At 42.0% G+C, this 16575-nt stretch overlaps 1 long non-coding RNA gene and 1 gene segment (V, D, J or C); both read left to right on the forward strand.

Moving 5' to 3' along the window:
* The first annotated feature begins 4421 nt into the window (after window positions 1–4421).
* Window positions 4422–4939, forward strand: LOC121813480. Its single transcript, XR_006053731.1, has 2 exons — window positions 4422–4797; window positions 4894–4939. It is a non-coding gene; the product is annotated as an uncharacterized LOC121813480 (long non-coding RNA).
* A 6350-nt stretch (window positions 4940–11289) lies between these two features.
* On the forward strand, window positions 11290–12087 carry LOC121813482. The segment is given in 2 exon segments: window positions 11290–11511; window positions 11596–12087. Coding segments are annotated over 2 exon segments (429 nt in total).
* The last annotated feature ends 4488 nt before the right edge of the window (window positions 12088–16575 follow it).

Below are 16575 nucleotides of genomic sequence, written 5' to 3' on the forward strand. Positions count from 1 at the left end.
AAGAGACGACATCCAAGTCTACTTCCTCATGAATCAGGATGTCCAGTCCTCATTAGTGCCTTTGTTCAACTATCTGTGGGAAGTTAAAGATTGGCTATTACAAAACTCTCTAACCCTAAATGAAAATAAAACGGAAATTACATTTTTTGACAGTCCCATTCCCCTGGACCAGCTAACTAATACACTGGGGTCCTATGCCAGCCATCTCTCTTATACCGTTAGAAATCTTGGAGTGGTCCTGGACAGCTCACTCAAGTTAGACAAACAAGTTGCCTCAGTTGTGAAAACGAGTTTTTACCAGCTACGTCAAATCTCCAAGGCAAAGCCCTATATTCCACATAAAGACCTTGAAAAGCTTATCATGCCTTCATTACTTCGAGACTAGACTATTGCAATTCTCTGTACATGGGCCTCCAATTCTCTCTCCTCCAGCGTTTGCAATTAGTTCAAAATGGCGCAGCACGCCACTTAACTGGCACCAGAAGGCATGATCATATCACCGCAGTTCTAGCCAATCTACACTGGCTCCCTGTTAAATACCTATCGTTTTTAAAATCCTTTTGTATACTTTAAAAATTTAAATAACCTTGGCGCCCAGTTACCTAACAGACCTTCTCGACGTGTATAGAGAGCTCAGATCCTCTAACCAACTGCTCTTAGTGCAACAGGCCCCGACGAAAGACTAGAGGGGACCGAGCTTTTGCAATTGCCGCACCCTAAACTCTGGAATAATCGATGTCACGTGTCAGATCCATTCAATCGTTAAATCACGCTTAAAAACTCACCTGTTCCATCTAGCTTTTGAAGCAAATTAGTTTGGACTTCCTCCCGGTCTGCAGTTTGTGCGTGTAACTGTCACTGTAACTGTAACTGTTGTAACTGGTTTTGTTGCCATTTGTTGTAATCCGCTTTGCTGCCTTGTGTGAAGCACTTTGTTGGACACTGTCCTTTTTACATGTGCTATAGAAATAAAGATTGATTGATTTACCTTAACCTTTAAGCCTACAGGTTAAATGTTTAACATGGTGATTCTCATATATAAAAACATTCCAGCGTAGTGTATCTGTATATATGATTATATTGTCCCGGGTCATTTGACCCAGCGCTTTGTGTTTATTATTATGATCTAGTTTATTCTGATTATGTGTTTGGGTTTAGACTTAGTTTTTAGGGTTTTGGTTCTGTGCTTCCTCTTTTTAGTGTCTGCCGTGTGTTCCTTCTGTTCTCTGTCTGCACCGTGTCTCTGAGTCCAGTCTATGCATTTCCTGTTTTACTTTGAAGGTCCGTGTCTGATGTCAATGTGTTCAGATTTGAACACATGTTTGCAAAATGTCTCATGCTTTCATGAACATAATACATGAAAGTTACAGTTCAGTACAGATAGATTTATAGTGTTTATAGGTATACATGTCATCCAAAAATCCAAAAACACCCTGAGCTCTTCATCAATTATAATTTCCAAGAATAGTTCAACACTATCCTCCCAGACAGTCTCAAACCTGTCCTACAGCAGCAGTCAGAGGAGCAGAACTCTTTCACATGATGTTGACACTGAAATCTCTTTTTCCCCTGATAGCGGAATATAGTGAAAAGACTTGATCTCCTGCAAATATTCATTGCAGAGAAGTAGATAAAAGTTAGAGAAAAATAATAATAAGTTAGAATAAATAATTATTACAGGAGAACAAAGTTGAAACAAGCTGTGGGAGATAATCAGTGCAATTTGGAACCAGGTGCTCCACTGGAAAAGTATTTTTACCACCAGTTTATAACATAACTGCCTTTGAAAGCTCAACGCCAAAGAAGGTTTATAAGGCAAATAAAATCTTCACAATGTAAAGAGAACCCAAGAGAATAAGTCCTTATGGCACAAACGCTTTTAAAAAAATGAATAATAACTTTTATTTGTATGAAACTGTAATCCTAGTATAACAGACCTTTGTACTGTTTGTGATGTTGGTTATAACAAAGTGTGTGAAGCACAGGAGGAGGAGTGACTGAGAGCAGAGAGGAGGAGCAGAGATTCAGGGAGGAGCTGAGCTGTTACTGAACTATAGAAGAGAGAAAAACCTCCACATTCAACAGAGTTCAACACAAAACAAACTTTATGTTCCTCAACATGCTGTCATTACATCACTGTGTGTTTCCTTACTGGCTTCTCTTCCTGTTAACAGGTGAGTTCATATTTAATAACTCTCTCGGCTGTGTGTGAGACAGTAGGACTTTTCCATGTTCTGACTGAGTATTTTCTGTCTGCAGGTGTGATCTGTGAGGAGCTCACAGCACTCGACACTCAGAAATCCAGTTTAGAACAAAGCACTGTGACTCTGTCTTGCAGGTACTCTAAACCTGTTGTTGGCACCTATTATTTCTTTTGGTATCAACAATATCCAGGAAAACCACCAAAGTTCCTGATCTCTCACTCAGACAAAGGACAGCTGACATCAGATCCAGTCTCTAGACTTTCTGTTAAAGTGAACGAAACCCTGATGAGTCTTCAGATCTCCTCTGCTGCAGTGTCTGACTCTGCTGTGTACTACTGTGCTCTGCAGCCCACAGTGACAGGAAACAGCAAAACTCTGTACAAAAACCTTTGGAGCAAAGACAACAGAATACTCCACAACATCCACTAGAGGGAGCCACACACTGTTACACCTCTGAGATGAACATTAAAATGATGATCTCAAGAGGTAACTGGTCCCGCCTACTGAATCTCAGCCAACCAAGGACATTATTTTACTTCTGTATGTGGTCATAGATATAATCACCAGCGTTTTCTACACCACATCATGCCAATAATAAACATGACTGAACTCACCCCCCCCCTCCTTTCTTCAAATAAAAGTGAAGTCAAACGTTTGTGTTGCTAAAATTCTTGTTTTGCTGCTATCATATTAAAGACTTTAATAAAAGTTTCTAGAGGTCATCCAAGGTCAACCGGACAAAATTAAACAAAATTGATGTAAAACATTTGAGCTGCTTTTGTTTGAAAGATATTAATAAAAGATTAAAGGCCGAAAACATCATGGCTAACGCCATAACTGCATTAACGCAGCAAATCCCCATTAGCGAGGTAACGCGGATCGCCCCCGTGTGAGGACTGTATCAACACATCATAGTAACAAGATTAACGCTCACAGCAACTTTAGAATGACAGCAGCACATACGTTTGATTTGAAAAAGGTGTGTGTGTGGTGGGGCAACTTCACTCTGGTCAATAACAATTCTCATTCTTTGGAGAAGTCATAGTAGTATTATTTGTAACTTTCTTAGTATTTCCAGGAGGTGAGTTCTTCCTTCCCACTGTTGCCAAGTGGTTGCTCAGCTGGTGGAGTTTTCCTTTAATGCTGTTGAGTCTTTAGGACATTAAACACCTTGGGGTGTTTTTTTTTTTTTGATTTGGTGCTTTATAACAGAGTTAAACTAAATATTCAGATTGAAGGAGCAGGGAATTGCACCATCAGCCCTCCAGTTACTAGACTAACTTCCTCCCTAATACACACACTTCAGCCTGACTTACAGGCATGGGGTTAATGTCTGTGTATTTTTAGGCTGAAACTGATGAGGACTTCAAGCCTTCAAAGTTGTGTTCAGAGCACAGACATAAATCAGTCCAATGTAAAAACAACAGAGAGCTCAGAATAGGAAACAAGGAAAAGATGACACTGAGATCCGGTTAATGTGAGGCAGTCAGTACTTTGTACAGTACTGTGTGAAAGTCTTGAGCCACCCCTCACTGATTTATATTTACAGCATGAATCATCTGTGGACTGAAGCAGCACAGAGCTGAAATATGAGCTCCACCTGAAAGTGAAGATGCTGCTACTAGTGTGTAAAGCAGGAGGAAGTGAGAGAAGTTCAAATCCAGATCAGAGAGGAGGAGGAGAGATTCAGGGAGGAGCTGAGCTGTTACTGAACTAGAAGAGAGAGAAACCTCCACATTCAACAGAGTTCAACACAAACCATAAACTTTACCTTCATTCAACATGTTGTCTTTGGACTATTTTGCACTTTCTTTACTGATTCTCACCATTCTAACAGGTACGTTACAATCTGTGTGTTTAAAGAAACACATTTGAATTGTGATGATTTATAAAAGAATAAAACATGTTTCTGTTCCTTTAGGTGTCAGCTGTGAAGATCTCACTCCAACCAACAAAGAAGTGTTCAGTGTAGAAGGCAGCACTGCTACTCTGTCCTATAGATTATCCAGAAAAGCAGCTGGAAATGATTATTTCTTCTGGTATCGACAATATCCTGGAAAACCACCAGAGTTCATGATCTCTCACTCTGCATCAGGAGTAATAGGAATAGAAAAAATCTTTGGATTGAAAATTGAAGTGGGAAAAAAACAGTTCAACATGAGCATCTCCTCTGCTGCAGTGTCTGACTCTGCTGTGTACTACTGTGCTGTGAAGCCCACAGTGACAGGAAACAGCAAAACTCTGTACAAAAACCTTTGGAGCAAAGACAACAGAATACTCCACAACATCCACTAGAGGGAGCCACACACTGTTAAACCTCTGATTCTTGTGTCATTGGACTGATGACAAAGACAACAGAGAAATGAAGCAGTAAAGATCAGAGACAGAGACAGAGCTGCTGTGGAAGCACAAACTGTTTGATTGGCTGAGCTATTAAACTGGCCCCGCCCACTGAAGTTGAGCTCATCCAATGACATTATTTGTTGGTCATTGTGCTGCAGTGGAAGAACATTGTTCATGTGCTGTCTGTCTGGCTTTAATAACTCCAAAGACATGTTGCTGCACCTCTTTTTGCTTCTATCTCACATTATAGGTGAGTTTAAGAACAGGGATTAAAGTTTAGTTGAAGCTGCTGCATTAAGCAGATATACAGACTGCATTTCACTACTTTTCTTCTTTCTTTTTCCAGGACTAACAGCTGGAGACTCAATCACTCCTCAACAACCTGAAGTCACTGAAACAGAAGGAGAATCTGTCACACTCACATGTAGCTATGAGACAAGTAAGTGATGCTTGGCTTTATTGGTACAGACATGATTCTGACCTTCAGGCTCCTCAGTTTATACTCTGGAAAAGAGGAAAGGGGGGGACATCTGAATATATTCCTGATAAACGATATGGATCCCAAACATCAGATAAATCAACTAATCTGACCATAGCAGCCCTAACCCTGGCAGACACAGCTCTCTACTACTGTGCTCTACAAACACAGTGATACAAAGTGTAGAAGAGGCTGTACAAAAACCTGAACACAGATATCTGACTACTCTTCAAAGAGGAGGGAAGTGGTATTCAAAGCACAGCTTCATATCAGATGGATTCTGCTAATTCCTGTTTTATCAGAGTCACTGTGGTTACAGCTGCTAATGAAACACTGTGGGAGGATTCACATGAGCAGCAAATCCACATCAACCACAAACCAACTGCAGGAACGTTCAGACACAATAAAAACTGTCAAACATCAAAAGCTGCTCATTTACACTATTTTATATTTAGTGGATGAGGACATGCAGAAATGCAGCAGAAGCAAAATAAACAGAGTAACAGAGGTTTATCTCTTTAAGGTAAAATCTCTCACATGAAGCTAAAAGTCCAGCTCAGTTTTTATTCTTTTGCAGAATTTATGTTGTATAAAGTAAAAACAGTAAGAACTCTTTGTTCTCATATTTAGATAAAATTCAAATTTCAAGCTAACAGCTGTTTGAGAATCACCTTACTGATGTAGAAATATTTTATTATGTCAAACTGTTATCTTTTGCATTTTTTATAGATTCAACCAACAAAAATTGAATATTTGTCTTTTTTGTGACACAGTCGAATAAATAAGATTCCAAATATACAACATAAAACTGGTTATTTGCTAGTTTTCTGTTCTGTGTAGAAAACACTGGTTCATGCCCCCAACATGTCCGGCTGGATAACCACTGCTCATCTACAATCACGATGAACACCGGTGTACCACAAGGCTGTGTGATGAGCCCTTTCCTCTACTCCCTCTTCACCCACGACTGCAGACCTGCTGATGGTTCCAACACCATCATTAAGTTTGCAGATGACACCACGGTGATTGGCCTCATCAGTGACAACGATGAGGCCGCCTACAGGGAGGAGGTGGATCGTCTGGCTGAGTGGTGCGACAGAAACAACCTGCTGCTTAACACCGAGAAGACCAAGGAGCTCATCGTGGACTACAGGAGGAATGCTGACCCACATCCACCCATCCACATTAAGGGGACGGCTGTGGAGCGTGTGAGCAGCTTCAAGTTCCTGGGAGTCCACATCTCCGAGGATCTCACCTGGACGACCAACTGCTCCAAGCTGGTCAAGAAGGCTCACCAGCGCCTCTTCTTCTTGAGGACTCTGAGGAAGAACCACCTGTCCTCAGACATCCTGGTGAACTTCTATCGCTGCACCATCGAGAGCATCCTGACCAACTGTATAACAGTCTGGTACGGGAACTGCTCTGCCTCGGACCGGAAGGCGTTGCAGAGGGTCGTGAAAACTGCCCAGCGCATCGCCGGAGCACCACTTCCTGCCATAAAAGACATCTACAGGAAGCGGTGTCTGAAAAGGGCTGGGAAAATCATCAAAGACCCCAGTCACCCATCACATGGACTCTTCACCCTCCTGCCCTCTGGGAGGCGCCACAGGAGCCTCCGGACTAAGACCACCAGGTACCGGAACAGCTTCTTCCCCACAGCTGTCAGACTCCTGAACTCTGCCTCCTGACATCTGACCCACGTTAAACTCATGGACTGAACATACACACACCCACAATGGACAACTGTACCCTCAAACACACAATAATAACATGGACTGAACCACCACTCACAACCACCAGCACTTTATATAGCCTCTGTAGAAACTATCTACACCCTCACTTATCTTAACTGCACTACTGTATAGCTCTGTGTAAATAATCATTCTGTACATTCGATAATCTTTAATCCTACAACTGTTTACAACTTGCATAGTTCCCATTTCTGTATAGCTGTATATCTCAGATTCTGTAAAGTTATTTATTTCATATTCTGTATAGTTTTTCATATTTATATCCTGTTCATATCCTGTACATAGCTTGTACTCACTACAGCCTGTACATACTTATAGTTATAGAATATTCACAACATACTTCATACCGTGTACATTATAACATACCATAATAGACCCATTTCTGTAATATACTCACATATCTATATTATTGCTAATATATATTGTAATATATCTATATCACTAAAGCACTTCTGGATGGATGCAAACTGCATTTCGTTGCCCTGTACCTGTGCATGTGCAATGACAATAAAGTTGAATTCTATTCTATTCTATTCTATTCTATTCTATTCTATTCTATTCTATTCTATTCTATTCTATTCTAAACTATGTGTTGAGTAGTAATTTCATGCTTGAAGGATTCATTACTCAGTGTTTAGAGTCTTAACAATCAAAAACATTCCCCTGAAAATGATCAGGTACAAGGACTGGACTGAAAATGAGTGAACAAGCAGCCAATGCAAGGAAAACTTTGAAAGACCTTCAGGAAGCTGGAGAATGATTTCTACCCAGTAATGCACATCACTCAATAACTTCATCATGACTGAGTCTAAAGAAACGCCTGTGATATCTAACAGAGCTGATACTGAACTCTGTATTTATTTTTTCACTCCTACAGATTTATAACTTGCCAAGTATGAGAAATTTAGGAAGAGCTACCACCAGCTGATGCTTTACATCCACAAACAGTGGAAAAGGATTTTTCTAATCAGGCTTTGATATGATAAACTTGTGTTAGGTTGTTGAAACCAATCAGCTACAAATGAACCTTTAAAGTCCAGTGTTGATGCTGGCTGGTTTACACGTGTACTTCTGCTGTTTAATACATGAGTGAGATTATTCTACATTCTGCTAAACATTTCAAATATTCAAAGCTCTTTATTTACAGGCTCCACAGAAACCAGGGCCAAGCCTATCCAGAAGAAGCAGCCTTTGGAGGAGGAGCTACAGCAGTGAACATGAAAGGCTTCATGTAGGAGCTGAAGAGCTGCTGTGTTCTCTCTATTGTTCATTCAGTCCAAGAGGAAATCATGTTGCTGCTTTTCATTTGGATGATGATAGTCTCCTTTCAGACTGGTGAGTCATCAAAAGATGGAGTGAGATGTAAAAGGAGATGATGGACATGAAAATATCTGGATGTTGTTTGAATTGATTCACTTTTTATAAACTAAGTTTAAAGATGCAGAAACATGATGGTGAAATATGTCTTTGTTGTTTTCAGGATCCTCTGAGGATTTACTGACACCATCTAAAGATGTAGTGATGAGTTTGGAAGGAGACACTGTGACTCTCTCCTGCAACTATTCAGGCTCTGTCAGGAACCTCTACTGGTACCATCAGAAGTCCGGTTCACGTCCACAGCTTGTTATGGCAGATATTCAAAGCAAACAGAAAAGCTGAAGTTTATACATGACAAAGAAAAACAGGAGTTTCATCTGGAGATCTCCTCTGCTGCAGTGTCTGACTCTGCTGTGTACTACTGTGCTCTGCAGCCCACAGTGACAGGAAACAGCAAAACTCTGTACAAAAACCTTTGGAGCAAAGACAACAGAATACTCCACAACATCCACTAGAGGGAGCCACACACTGTTAAACCTCTGATTCTGTTACTGTGACTGAAACATTGTTCTTCTTCTCTCTGGTTTCAGTTGTTGAAAAACACAGTTTGTTTTGTGCCACCACATGTATGTTACTGAATCTACGTCAGTGTAAATCAGCAGGCTCTGACACACTGACACAGCCTCATTTCTCTGTATAAGGAAACTGTCAGGGTCCCTGAGTCATCAGGATTTTGAGTTTTGTAATTTCATTATTTGTTTTTGGTTTTTAGAAGTAATTTATGCTCCTCGTTTCTGTTAATGTTTTGGGTTCTTTGTGCTTTTGAGTTTTCCTGATCCCTTTGTTGGTTCTCTGTTGTGGTATTTGTGTCTCTAGTTAGTGACAGAGGAAGGAAAGAAATGGAAAGAAAGTAGGATAAAGATGGAACTGAACGAAGCAACGAAAAAAGGAAATAACGGAGAGGACTTCAGGTTGATTGTTTTCCTTTCTGTTCCCTCAGTCTTGTCCCCATGTCTGTCTCTCTGTGTCCTGTCTCCATTGTTTCCCTGTTTAGTTGTCAAGTTAATCTTGTCTCCACATTCTGTTATGTTCCTCTTCCTGTTTTATTTTGGTGACTGCCCTCTGTGTCTTGTATTTAGTTTGACTTCCTCTCACATCATTGTGTTAGTTGCCATCAGCTGTGTTCCCATTTGTTCCTTTTAAGATAAGATAAGATGCCTTTATTAGTCCCACAAGGGGAAATTTCATAAGGCTGCCGACCTATTGCACGCAATGGCGGCGCCATCTTACCCTCCGACCATACATACATTACACAAAACATCACATGGGGAAGACAGGTCAGAGAGGTATAACAATTGTGTGTGTGTGTGTCCAGAGTTCAGCTGAGACAGTGTCCTTCGCCCTGCCAGGCTAAGTAAACAGTCTTCCAGCCAACCCAGGTGGCCTTGCATGGAATGGGAAGAACAGACTAAACACAGTCGTTATCAGGGTGTTGTTGTTCAGCTCCAGCCTTGAGACCGCAGCTGGCGCCGAAGGGGTCTCCGCATGAAGTGATGGTGGTTTTTACTTTAGTGCGAACAACTCATATGAATTTCAAAGCTGTTCTAACAGTCCAACACTGGTCTCTCAATCTCCCGTTGGAGAGCCGTGAGCTTCTCCATGATGTTATCAAACTTACGCTCCGTGATGTTGTCATTCTTGTGCTCAAAGAGCCGATTCTGAGAACTCGACCGCAGTGAGCTTCTCCAAGATGTGATCCAATTTGCGCTCAGAGGTCTTATTCTGAGTGTTCACAGCAGCCGCAAGCTTCTCCAAGATCTTATCGTGCTGCACTCAATGAGCCCATTCTGAGAAGTCGCGCCTCGTCCCATCGTTTCAATCCCAGCAGGCAGCTGTGGTGGGGCGTGGTCTGCGGTGCCGCGCAGGGAGGGCGGACACACCTGCACGGCATCCTTAATCACGCCCACCTAGTTAAAAACACGGGGACTCAGGGGTTTGGGTGTGTTGTGTTGTGAAATCAATAAAATGGCTCTAAATTATGATCTTTGGTCCCGCCGTGCCTTATTCACACCACAGCAGCCTTGTGGGGGTTTGAACAGCCGGTTCCACTTCCTTAATTCTTCGATAAGCCAGGGCCAAGCCAGCTCCGATCAGCCAGAACCCTGTTACCATGGTTCCGAATAGGTAGATATCTTCAGCATCTCGATCGACAGTCCCGCCAGGCACACGACCCTCCAATTCTGCCACCCGTCCGTCGTGTATCCGGCAGGGAAAGTCCCTCCAGGACACTCAGGCTCACCCGAGCCCAGACGTCTCGTTGAGAAAAGGGTGTCAATTGCATTCAGGGACAAGTTGATCAAATCCATAATTCTCTTTTAGGTTTTAGAGAACAGACTGTGAGAGACTGTTCCAGGGAAAAGTAATACAAAAAACACGAGACTAGACAAGGACACAAGAGGCTAAGCAGGGAAGCTAAGAGGAGGAGGAGGAGGAGAAAAGTGCGACCGCCTTCGTCAAGAGCCAGAGCAGAGAACTCCCCTTGTTATCCCACATGTCTGTATTGTCACAGTCTCCCTCTGATCATTATCATGCTGACTCAAAGCTTTGTGTTTTTCTGCTCCGTGGTTTCCTTAGATGTGTCTACTCTGATTCCTCGTTCCTGCAGGAGCTTTTGGTCTCTTGTTATTCCTGTGAATAATCAGCATTGAAGCAGGTTTTTGAGTTCAATTCTTCTCTCCTGCGTCCTGCGTTTGGGTCCACTTCCTGCCAACCACACAACTGAAACAAGAATGTTTACCAGCAGAAACGGATCAGTCAGGGGAAACACTAAAGTGAAACGACTGGTTAGTAAATCAAATAAAGCAGGAAGAAAGGAAAATATGACCTGGACATCAGCTCTGTGTAAAAGTGACGAGGTACACCTTTTTCTAATTCAGCTTCCAAGCAGACAGACCTCATCGTAATTTTCAACGTGGTCATGAAGAATAATTCTCCAGTTTTCTGAAGATTTTTTGTTCAGAAAGTGTTTTTGTTTTGACTTTGATTTTTTTCAGCGAATAATTGATCATCCATTAAATAATTTCCCCTAGAGATGATAAGTATTCTGATTCTGATCCATCCAGTTTTCAATTACAGTTCATGATCAGGGAACTGAAGAGCACAGATGAAATATGAGCTCCACCTGAAAGTGAAGATGCTGCTACTAGTGTGTAAAGCAGGAGGAAGTGAGAGAAGTTCAAATCCAGATCAGAGAGGAGGAGGAGAGATTCAGGGAGGAGCTGAGCTGTTACTGAACTAGAAGAGAGAGAAACCTCCACATTCAACAGAGTTCAACACAAACCATAAACTTTACCTTCATTCAACATGTTGTCTTTGGACTATTTTGCACTTTCTTTACTGATTCTCACCATTCTAACAGGTACGTTACAATCTGTGTGTTTAAAGAAACACATTTGAATTGTGATGATTTATAAAAGAATAAAACATGTTTCTGTTCCTTTAGGTGTCAGCTGTGAAGATCTCACTCCAACCAACAAAGAAGTGTTCAGTGTAGAAGGCAGCACTGCTACTCTGTCCTATAGATTATCCAGAGAAGTGAAGACTAATGATTATTTCTTCTGGTACCGACAATATCCTGGAAAACCACCAGAGTTAATGATCTCTCACTCTGCATCAGGAGTAATAGGATCAGAAAAAATCCCTGGACTGAAAATTGAAGTGGGAAAAAACCAGCTCAACATGAGCATCTCCTCTGCTGCAGTGTCTGACTCTGCTGTGTACTACTGTGCTCTGCAGCCCACAGTGACAGGAAACAGCAAAACTCTGTACAAAAACCTTTGGAGCAAAGACAACAGAATACTCCACAACATCCACTAGAGGGAGCCACACACTGTTAAACCTCTGATTCTTGTGTCATTGGACTGATGACAAAGACAACAGAGAAATGAAGCAGTAAAGATCAGAGACAGAGACAGAGCTGCTGTGGAAGCACAAAACTATTAGAAGAAAAATAACTTTATTTATAAAGAACACTTTCTAACAATGTCGAACATTTACAGTTTGTTTGTCTTCTGAAGAAACAGAAACAAAACTGCTTCAGCTGTCAGATATCACCACTCCAACATCTGAGCTCATAACCCACAAACAACTGAGACACAGTAAAAAAGAATAACAGATATTTCAATCAGAGTCAGATATCGTCTTGTATCCTCTGGTTTTCAACAACACTCAGAATCCAAAGTGATGGAGGTAAAGTTTGTGTGACTCCGTCACAGGAGAAAATCTCAAAGGCTGCAGATGAAGACCATCAGCTGACAAAATGCTCCTCCACTTTTTAAATATTTGAACGTATTGTTATAAATTTACACAGTTGTAATAATATGACACAGAAACTGCTGTAGAAAATCACTGAAAACATGCTGAACTCAAAGGTTGATTATAGCGTTATTAGAAAAGTTACAAAACACTTCTTCCAGAATCGCAAAGAAATCTCCCAAAACTAGAAACTCCCTGAAATTCAAAAGGTCAAAAGAACGTGATCACAGATACAGCAGCAGAAATGAGCATCCTCTGAAGGGCCACATTAGGAGGGAAGTGGGTGTTTGGGAAGGCGAATTGGGGGAAGTTTAGTAGGGTTTGTGAGAGGAAGGTTTTACAAGTTCAAAATCAGTTGAGCGTTGAAAGCATGAATCAGGAAATCGGTCAAAGTATTCTACTCGCTGCTGAGGAGGCTATTCCAAAGACAACAGGGAAAGTTAGGAGGAGAGCAGTTCCATGGTGGAATGATGAATGTAAGTTAGTAGTTAGAGAAAGAAATAGAGCAATAGAAATAGAGTTGGTCAAACGGTCTCATAATTTTCAACACTTAATTGACTACAAAAAAGCACAGGCGAAAGTCAGAAGTACAATAAGAAGAACAAAGAGAACGTACTGGAGAGATTTCTGTAATACAATTGGTAGCAATACTCAAATAGGGGAAGTGTGGGAGATGATCAGGAAAATGGGGGGAGAAAGAAGAGACTGGAGTTATCCAATTCTTGATAAGAATAGTAGAGTAGCTGTAGCTGATGGGGGAAAAGCAGATTTATTGGCAAGTACTTTGTACCGGGTACCACTTTCCAGAAGGCAGCAGGGTGAAGAGTGTGTGTGAGGGGTGTGTGGGGTCGTCCACAATGCTGGTGGCTTTGCAGATGCAGTGGGTCCTATAAGTGTCTGTGATGGAGGGAAGAGAAGCTCCAATGATCTTCTCAGCTGCTCTCACTATCCGTTGTAGAGTATTGTGATCCAGTACAGTGCAGTTACCATATCAGACAGTGATGCAGCTGCTCAGGATGCTAAGGATAACCTGTACTGGGAAGCTAACAAAACAGACCTGAAACCTTAAAGGTACGGAGGGAACAGGGAGAGACTCAGGGAGACAACACAGCGACGAGAGGACACACACTATAAACACAGAGGGAAACGAGGAAACTACACACAGTAGGGAGACACGGCTGAAGCTAATTAACGTGACGAAACAGGGAGGATTTAAAACTGAACACACTGACATCAGACACGGACCTTCAAAGTAAAACAGGAAATGCACAGACTGGACTCAGAGACACGGTACAGACAGAACAGAGGGAACATACGGGCAGGACAAAACAGAGGAAGCACAGAACCAAAGCCCTAAGAACTAAAAAGTCCAAACCCAAATACATAGAATACTCTAGAACACAGGATCATAATAATAAACACAAAACACTGAGTCACATGACCCAGGACCATGACACGTTTGTTTTGTCACATCCAGAGACAGGTTGACTCGACACCAGTCCGTCAGCTGTTGCAACTCTCTGTTTGCTGACTCGTCGTTCTTGCTGATGAGACCCACCACAGTCGTGTCGTCAGCAAACTTGATGATGTGGTTCAAACTGTGCATGGCTGCACAGTCATGAGTCAGCAGAGTGAACAGCAGTGGGCTGAGCACACAGCCCTGAGGGGCTCCAGCGCTCAGTGTGGTGGTGTTGGAGGTGCTGCTACCGACTGTCTGAGGCCTCTCCGTCAGAAAGTCCAGGATCCAGTTGCAGAGGGAGGTGTTCAGGCCCAGCAGGCTCAGGTTTCCAATCAGGTGCTGAGGATGATCGTGTTGAATGCTGAGCTGAAGTCTATGAACAACATTCGTACATATGTGTCCTTATTGTCCAGATGGGTGAGGGCGAGATGTAGGGTGGTGGTGATGGCGTCTTCTTTTGACCAGTTGGGGGCAAACTGCAGTGGGTCCAGTGTGGGTGGCAGCCGGGTCTTAATGTGCCTCATGACGAGCCTGTCGAAGCACTTCATCCTTTAAAAAAACAGCTAAAACATCCTCGTCTTAGAGCGGCATTTGGGTGATGTTCTTGTGTAACATGTTTTTGTGTCTGATATTTTTTTATATTCCCTGTAAAGCACTTTGTCTTAAAAAATGTTGTATAAATACATTTTACTTCACATCAAACTGACCAAACAGCCACAAACTATTCTGAGATGTTTCTTGAATTCAGGACTTCTTACACATTTTTCTCCAAATGTCTCAAGTTTCAGACTTTTTAACTGTGTGTGTATCAGCGACTCTCTGACTCTGTCTACATCGTTAATGTGACTTCTGCTTGTGTGACGTGTCACACGGCTCCCTTAAATCATTTTGGTTATAAAGTGTGCAAAGGGAGAAGAACATGGAAACAGATACGGGGGACAAAGGCTGTAAAACACACACTCGCGCACACATAAGTAGAGAGGAGAGACATAGAGGGCGAGACACAAGGGCAAACCTACATCGACAAAGAGACCAGAAAGAAACATCAACCAGTAAATCTTTCAGCTGTAAAACATCATTAATGCACCAAAAATGATGGGAGTTTATTACTAGTTACTTTATTTGACTTCTGATGTCTGAACGTTCCTGCAGTTGGTTTGTGGTTGATGTGGATTTGCTGCTCATGTGAATCCTCCCACAGTGTTTCATTAGCAGCTGTAACCACAGTGACTCTGATAAAACAGGAATTAGCAGAATCCATCTGATATGAAGCTGTGCTTTGAATACCACTTCCCTCCTCTTTGAAGAGTAGTCAGATATCTGTGTTCAGGTTTTTGTACAGCCTCTTCTACACTTTGTATCACTGTGTTTCTAGAGCACAGTAGTAGAGAGCTGTGTCTGCCAGGGTTAGGGCTGCTATGGTCAGATTAGTTGTTGTGATGTTTCTGAGTCATACGTTTATCAGGAATATATTCACCACCACTGCTGGTCTTTTGCTCCTTTCTTTAGTATAAACTGAGGAGCCTGAAGGTCAGAATCATGTCTGTACCAATAAAGCCAAGGATAACTATAACTTGTCTCATAGCTACATGTGAGTGTGACAGATTCTCCTTCTGTTTCAGTGACTTCAGGTTGTTGAGGAGTGATTGAGTCTCCAGCTGTTAGTCCTGGAAAAAGAAAGAAGAAAAGTAGTGAAATGCAGTCTGTATATCTGCTTAATGCAGCAGCTTCAACTAAACTTTAATCCCTGTTCTTAAACTCACCTATAATGTGAGATAGAAGCAAAAAGAGGTGCAGCAACATGTCTTTGGAGTTATTAAAGCCAGACAGACAGCACATGAACAATGTTCTTCCACTGCAGCACAATGACCAACAAATAATGTCATTGGATGAGCTCAACTTCAGTGGGCGGGGCCAGTTTAATAGCTCAGCCAATCAAACAGTTTTGTGCTTCCACAGCAGCTCTGTCTCTGTCTCTGATCTTTACTGCTTCATTTCTCTGTTGTCTTTGTCATCAGTCCAATGACACAAGAATCAGAGGTTTAACAGTGTGTGGCTCCCTCTAGTGGATGTTGTGGAGTATTCTGTTGTCTTTGCTCCAAAGGTTTTTGTACAGAGTTTTGCTGTTTCCTGTCACTGTGGGCTGCAGAGCACAGTAGTACACAGCAGAGTCAGACACTGCAGCAGAGGAGATGCTCATCTTGATTTCTTTCCCTCCACTTGAATCTTCAGTCCAGGAACTTTTTCTTCTCCTACTGATCCTGAAGGTGAGTGTGAGATCAGGAACTCAGGTGCTTTTCCTGGATGTTGTCGATACCAGAAGAAATAATTAGCACCTGTGGTGTATTTGTAGGTCAGAGTAACTGTGCTGCCTTCTACACTGGACTCTTCATCTTTGACTGGAGTGAGCTGATCACATGTGACACCTGAAGGAAGAGAGAACGTTTTCAATCAATAATTGACGTTAATGAATCATTTGAGTTGAACATAGTTTCCTGTGTAGGTGAGCAGACCTGTGAGAGTGAGAAGAATCAGAGGAAACACACAGTGATGTAATGACAGCATGTTGAGGAACATAAAGTTTGTTTTGTGTTGAACTCTGTTGAATGTGGAGGTTTTTCTCTCTTCTATAGTTCAGTAACAGCTCAGCTCCTCCCTGAATCTCTGCTCCTCCTCTCTGCTCTCAGTCACTCCTCCTCCTGTGCTTCA

Source organism: Haplochromis burtoni, unplaced genomic scaffold (assembly GCF_018398535.1).
Source record: "Haplochromis burtoni strain Fernald_Lab_line unplaced genomic scaffold, NCSU_Asbu1 Contig_1771, whole genome shotgun sequence".
NCBI classification, from domain to species: Eukaryota; Metazoa; Chordata; class Actinopteri; order Cichliformes; family Cichlidae; genus Haplochromis; species Haplochromis burtoni.